This window comes from Pan paniscus, chromosome 20 (assembly GCF_029289425.2).
Source record: "Pan paniscus chromosome 20, NHGRI_mPanPan1-v2.0_pri, whole genome shotgun sequence".
In the NCBI taxonomy this organism is placed as follows: Eukaryota; Metazoa; Chordata; class Mammalia; order Primates; family Hominidae; genus Pan; species Pan paniscus.
This window is the reverse complement of record NC_073269.2, coordinates 61,956,353-61,963,622: the sequence shown is the minus strand read 5'-3', so window position 1 is coordinate 61,963,622 and position 7,270 is coordinate 61,956,353. Positions and strand designations below refer to the sequence as shown.

Genomic DNA, 7,270 nt, shown 5'->3' with positions numbered 1-7,270 from the left:
CATTTCAGAAAGTCTACCAAATTCTCATGAAATTCAAGCAAATGGAGATTGTCACGTCTCTTGCCTTGGTATTGAAAATCTAAGACTTACCTAACTGTTACCAGGGCAGAGGTCCCATTATCCTCCAGAAATACAGTGTGTCTGTCATGGAGTTGGCCTCAGACAACTCTTGTGGAATCAAGACATTATTGCATTCCCCTAGACTCTCATACGCCTTTTGTGAAAATGAATTCCAAGAGATTGAACTCACCTCTCCTTCTGGAGTTTCTGCCCTGGCCTCCAGCTGCTTCTCTAGACAGCTCAGATCTGGAGTGAGAGCTGCCTGCCAGGGGCTTTTATACGAGAGGGTGTCTCCACCCACCTTAGCCACACCCTTTCCTTTTTAATCCAATCAGATTCTGATTTCATTCTGCCATCATTGAGATGGTTACTTTTGGACAGGTTTTTACGGTAAAGGAAGACGATTGTGTTTTCAGTGTTATTTTTGAATTAACAAGGACAAAATATTGCCATGTAATATTTTTTAGATAAGATCTTGAAGATTATGCCTATTGATTAAAATTTGGAAATCAATGAAAATTAATTAAAATCTTAAAATTTGGGGTGACATTTAAAATTCCTCTCAAATGAACGGTGCGACTTTCAAAGAGTTTTCTATTATAAATGTAACACATTTTCACATTTCAATAAAAGAGGTGAGTTAAACCTACCCAGTAGTCGTTACTAATAGGACACTCCACAGACCACACTCAACTCTCAAAAGCATTTTCTCTATAATGTAAAGATTCTAATTAAGAAGCCTAGGAAAGAAATCGCAAAACGCTTTCCAGACAATCAGTCAGCCAGTGAAAGTCCGGTTTTTCTTTTTAGTTGCAGCATCTAAAATGAAAGGTAAAAGATACTGTTACAATCTTTCTATTTCCCTTACATCACAACGTAAGTAAAATGAGATTCATTTCCTCTTTAAAAATGTTCACAATTGGGTTCCTCATGTATTAAATATATTATAGGGGATCAGAGTTCATGGATAAGAACGTAAAAGTGGAGGTCAGGTGGGAAAGGATTTGATTATATTAGTGTGATTAAATTAATAGTCTTTAATTCAATCATCTCCACAGTAATCACTCTCTAGTGACTGCTAGATTCTCTTCTTTCCTATTCAAAGCCAAGGCAGTTTTCAATTCCTTTTGTCTCGTGAAGGCAAATTGAGAAACACAAATCCCTACGTTGCGGTGCATATATTATATGAAATCTTTGCACATTGCTTTTCTTCATTGATTGGCATCTATAATATAATCTGGCACCTGTATGTCCATGTACACACACATACCGTATCTACACATATGCATGCAGGGAGAAAATGCTTATCTCTTCTGGCATAATTCTAATTGGTTTATTTTCTCATATAAATCCTTTTAAAATATACTCACATTTCTGGGAGCAGTTATTCTCCAGCTTGTAATTTTATGGACCCATGTTCCTGGAGCACTGATCCCTCACATCTTTTAATTTTTATCTGCTTTCAGTAAAGCTTGAACAAAATTTCTGTTCTCTTTGGGAATACCAGGTGGCCTCAGTTGTGGAAAGCACCAAGCCCAGTGGGTTGATTTGCCTCTCTAATATTCTCCCAAAATATCTTGCAGCCTGGAATTGCATTCATGCTCATGTCTTGGAAGCGGAGTTCTTCCGTTCAGAATTAGAGAAGAGCGTCTTAGGATTGCTGGCACACTGGTGGGGTTGGTTTGGGTGTTAGATACTTTCCACCTCTTTTCCAATTGCATCTTTTCACAGAAAGCAGCTCCGCTGGCTTCTACTAAGACAGTGGTAAAGTTTCCTTGCCCGCTCTCATGTACGCTTCCCATTTGCCTTCCTCCATGATTGTTCAGTTTCCCGAGGCCACCCAGTGATGTACCCCGTGCGACCTGCAGAACTATAAATTAATGAAACCTCTTTTCTTCATAAATTACCCAGTCTCCGGTACTTCTTTAGAGCACTGTGAAAATGAACTGATATAGAATATTGGTACCAGGAGTGAGGCACTGCTATTGAGGTACCTGAAAATGTGGAAGCGACTTTGGAACTGGGTAACGGGCAGAGGTTGCAACCGTTTAGAGGGCTCAGAAGAAGACACGAAGATGTGAGAATGTCTGGAACTTCCCAGACACTTGTCAGATGGTTTTGATCAAAATGCTGACAATTGAATTGCTCTTAGTGAAGTAAGTTCAAGTAGAAATTAAGGTGATTGATTATGGTATTTTCTTCCTATTAGGAGTTTCTCAGTGAGCTTCAACCGCATCTAGAAATTTTGGAAATGTGTGCTTTTCATTCAACTCAGCATAGCTGTAATTTCCATTGTCATTTCATATTTGATCATTTTATTTAGAAGTGGTTGTTTAATTTACATGTATGTGAAGAATTTATGGATTTCTTCCTCTTATTGATTTCCAATTTGACTCTGTTGCCATCATAGGACAGGGTGTATAGTATTTCAATTTTAAAGCTAATGAGATCTCCCTAAGACCACACATATTCGTGGCAAACACTCAGTGTGCACTTGAAATGAATGTCAGTGTTCAGTTGTTGCGTTAGACTGAATACATGAACATATATAATTTTGCCGTATTCATAGGTCCTTCTCATTTGAAATTCAGTTACTGTGTTGGGACACATTCAGATTATTATTTAGTTCATAACTTCCATAACACATACTCCACTAATCTTGCAGAAAATAGAAAACATTGGCAAATGAATCTGAATTTTCAAAATATTTATTGAACAGAAATATAAACATAAGCCCCAAAGAAAACAACATGACAAACTTGAAGTACAATGTAATTTTCCCCTCATTAATATAATTGCTTTCTGTTCATGGTTCACAGAGTGATGGCTCTTCCCCTTCTGTCCCTTTCTACAAATGTGTATCTAGCAGAAAAGTTCTTAGCTATGGCTATGGGCGCACAGAAACTTCCTAAAGATGATTATGTTGAAATGTTTATTTACTTTCCCCCACAAGAAACGGGGCACTGGCACTGGCTGGAGTGATCACAGAACAGATACTCAGGATGCTCTGATCATCTTGACTTCCACGTTGATGAGCAAAAAATGGACGCCATGGCTCACAAACAGGAATCTCGATGAATGTGTAGGTATGGCACCCATCACTAACATTGTAAAAGGCAATGGACCTCATACCTACATCCAGGAAAATCCCCACTCTGTGCAACTGGGGACTTACCCAGAGAGGAGTCATAGGCACAGTGCTGGCAGCAAAGACCTTTCCTTCTCTGCAACGCACAGTCAAGAAGCCGTGTTCTGAAGAAAGCACAATCTTCCCCTGTCGGTTCACAGATTCCTTGCACACACCCACATCCCACACTTGGCTGGTGCCCACGTCCACCTCCCAGTAATGGCGGCCGGAAGTGAAGCGAGGGGTGCCCAGGACGCACAGGGCTGTGTCGAACCTCTCAGCTTGCTCCTCCCTATTCTGGCTCAAATCCCCACTTCGGAAACTCCTCAGGTCTTCAGAAATGATGAGATAGTTGTTGGCTGTGTCCACATCCAACGTCATATCCACTGTGCAAAGAAGAACCAGGAGTTCAGCAAAGACACACACTACAGACTCCCTCTGCCCTTTGACTGCAAACACTTAAACACCTTATTCACTTTTACTTTTATTCTACTTTCTTTCCCAAATCAAAATTTCCTGGGGAAACTTGTTTGGCCACCTGATGAGGTTAAATTGTATCTCCAGATTGCATGAATATGATCATTGTAACAAGTCCACCTTATTCATATTAGAAATGCCTTTCGAATTCAGTTAGTGGATAATTTCATGAAAATTAGTTTTCCATTTAGCACATATGATACATGAAAGAAGACAGTAGCTTGCTCTCCAAAGTATTCTACAAACTTGCACAGATTCCATGAAAATCTCTACGCAAAGGTGAGAACTGCTGTTGTTTGTGAAGCATGGAAGTTTTAGATGCTACATATCCTGCTAATGCCTATGTTTAATGAAGAAATGTTTGAAAGTCGTTTTCCCAGTGCCTTTTATGGGTTGTGGCAGGTCCTATAGATTCCTTACCTTGAAACTTCCTCATCCTTGGGTTCATTGTTAGAACCTTTTTCAGCTTGGGCTCTAGTTCCTTGATGATGGAAACCAGCGCCCTCAGCTTGTACTTGGGCTTGATGTCATCCTTCTGAGAGACCACAGAGCAGAAACGGCACAGTAAACCTTCCCCATCGGGCTCCTTCTGGAGTGAATTGAGGCACTGGAGGCAGCAGGCATATCCACATTTCAGTTGCACGGCTTCTTCAAGATCTTTTAGGCACACAGGACATCTAATGACCTGTTTGAAGTGCTCAGCCATGGCAAATGTCTATAGAAAAAAAAATGAACATGGAATTAGAATTTCCACGAGCTGAATGAACAGCTGATAGTGTGTGGGGCTTTTATCTTTACATGCATGGAGCTATCATGGCACGATACTTAAAATCACTACTGCTAGTGATGAAGACACAACATGAATACAAATGTCAATGACTCGAGGCCCTGAACTTCTCATATCTGTAATACTCATTGGAATAAAGGGCATGATTCACCGAAAGACTTTGAGTTGAAATAGTAAAGGAGTCTAGACCTGAGCTGTTTGATATGGTAGCCACCAGTGACAAATGGCTATTGAGTCCTGAAATGGGGTGTATCTGAATGGAGATGTGCTGTGAGCCAAATACACTCTTATTTTTGAAGACATAAGGGGGAAAAGAGAACGTAAACTATCAGCTTGAGAACGTTGAAAGTTGCTCACATGTTAAATGATAGTATATTTTGAGTTAAAATTCATTAGCTTTGTTTTGTTCTATTTTATGTGACTACCAGAAAATGAATTTACAATTACATATATGGGTTATCTTATGTTTCTATTGGACAGTGCTGGAGTCCATTTGAAGACCTTCTACTTCCCCAACTGTGCAAAGTGGATGTGGTGAAATCCCTGACAGCGCACCAAAAGGACAAGACACAAAATACAAATAAGTCGTACCGGGTAAAACTGAATCTTCTGCATAGCGGGAAAAAAAAAAAAGCAAAAAACAGAACTAAAGTAAACCAAACAACAGCCATATATATGACAGTGGATTAATATTCAAAATATATAAGGAATATTTTCAAGGATGTAGCAAAAAGAAAAAAAAGCCAAAATCATCGAAATTCCAGTGGGCAAAAATCTGAATAGACATTTCTCTGAAAAGCACACACCAATGACCAGCAAGTACTGAAGAACAGGCTCAACTTGACTCACCATCCGAGAAATGCAATTTAAACTGAGGCAGGAATACTGTGTGGTCACAAGAGAATGGAGGACGTATCCAGTGACAGTTTCACATAAGACCAAAACAGTGGCTGTTAAAATTAGCCACTCGTCCTTAAAATTACAAGGACAAGGAGGAACCTGGGCTCATGAGGTGGTAAAAAGCCGGAGGGAGTTAAGCTGGTTGAAAGCATTGCCACAGTAATGACCATGGTCATTACCACACTAAATCACACACTCTGCAGTGTCACGGCTGACCCCAGCATGCCCATATGTCGTGTAAAAATGGGTACCTCACCAATTCTAAAAACTCTGCTTTTTTCCTAGAAAACCTAATGATTAGTTCACCTCCTAATTAGAAGGACAGACAAAAATAGAAACCCCGAAATCCTTTGAACGCCACCAGCTTTCAGAATCACGCCCACACTTCTCTCCTAACAGTGTGCTTTTGCTCTGGAAGAGAAACTTCTTGCCTTTCACTTCATTCTGGCTCATCCCTGAATTCGTTCTCCCGACAGCATCCAGAACCTGGAAACTGGCTGGGACTGGGGTCTCTCTGGCATCCAGAGAGCCTCCTGAGCCTTCCAGCAACAAAACCGCGATGAGATATTACCCCCTCTCTGCTAGGATGGCTGTGATCAAAAAGACAAAAGATAAGTGTTGGTAAGGATGTGTAGAAAGGGGAACCCTTGTGCACGGTTGGTGGGAAAGAAAATTGGTACAACCACTACAGAAAATAGTAGGGAGGTTTCTGAAAACATGAAGAATAGAACTGCCTGTGTTCTAGCAACCCTACTTCTGTGTTTCTACGTGAAAGAAAGAGGTCAGCATGTCAAAGAGACATCTGCACTCTCAGGTTCTCTGCAGCGTTATTCACAAGAGCCATGGAAACAACCCCAGAGTCTGTGAGAGAAAAATGGATGAGGAAATGCTCATATATACATTGGATTATTCTACCATATAAAAGAAGGCAATTCTGGCATTGCACCAATGTGGATGAAGGCCGAGGGCATGATGGGAAGTCAGATAAGTGAGGCTGAGGGAAGTAAACACTGTCTGATCTCAGTTATGTGGAATCTGAGTTGACTGATCTCATAGAATCAGAAAATAGCCACTGCACTGCAGCCTGGCAGACAGAGCGAGACACTGTCTCAAAACAATTAAAGAAATAATGAATCCCCATCCTGGAAGAGGTAGGTCCCAGCATCCGGCCAGATCTTTTCCGCAATAGTAATGTAAACAAACTTTGCTTTTCATTTCCTTCCCTTTCTCTTTCTGAATTAAAAGGAACAAAAAACTGAACAAAAAAAAATCAGAAAATGAGAGAAGAATGATGGTTACCAGGGGTTGTGGGAAGGGGAGAATAGGAAAACAATACCAAACCCATAGGAAAACCTGACGTTGAATAACGCAGCCACCGAAACTCTGTCCATCATTTCAGACAGTCTACCAAATTCTGATGAAATTCAAGCAAATGATGATTGTCACGTCTCTTGTCTTGATATTGAAAATCTAAGACTTACCTAACTGTTACCAGGGCAGAGGTCCCATTATCCTCCAGAAATACAGTGTGTCTGTCATAGAGTTGGCCTCAGACAACACTTGTGGAATCAAGACATTATTGCATTCCCCTAGACTCTCATACGCCTTTTGTAAAAATGAATTCCAAGAGATTGAACTCACCTCTCCTTCTGGAGTTTCTCCCCTGGTCTCCAGCTGCTTCTGCGGACAGCTCAGATCTGGGGTGAGAGCTGGCAGCCAGCGGCTTTTATAGGAGAGGGTCTCTCCACCCACCTTAGCCACACCCTTTCCCTCCTATTTAATCCAATCAGATTCTGATTTCCTTCTGCCATCATTGAGATGGTTACTATTGGTCAGGTTTTTACCATAAAAGAAGACGATTGTGTTTTCAGTGTTATTTTTTAATGAACACGGACAAAATATTGCCATGTAATATTTTT

The 7,270-nt window shown here is 40.6% G+C and overlaps 1 protein-coding gene across 1 annotated transcript; it reads right to left on the bottom strand.

Moving 5' to 3' along the window:
- Positions 1 to 2,992: 2,992 nt before the first annotated feature.
- LOC129394802 (ret finger protein-like 4A) lies at positions 2,993 to 4,370 on the bottom strand. Its single transcript, XM_055104234.2, has 2 exons — positions 4,085 to 4,370; positions 2,993 to 3,573 (listed from the first exon to the last, which is right to left on the bottom strand). The coding sequence occupies exons 1-2, from the start codon at positions 4,368 to 4,370 to the stop codon at positions 2,993 to 2,995; spliced, it is 867 nt and encodes a 288-aa protein (XP_054960209.2).
- Positions 4,371 to 7,270: the final 2,900 nt, after the last annotated feature.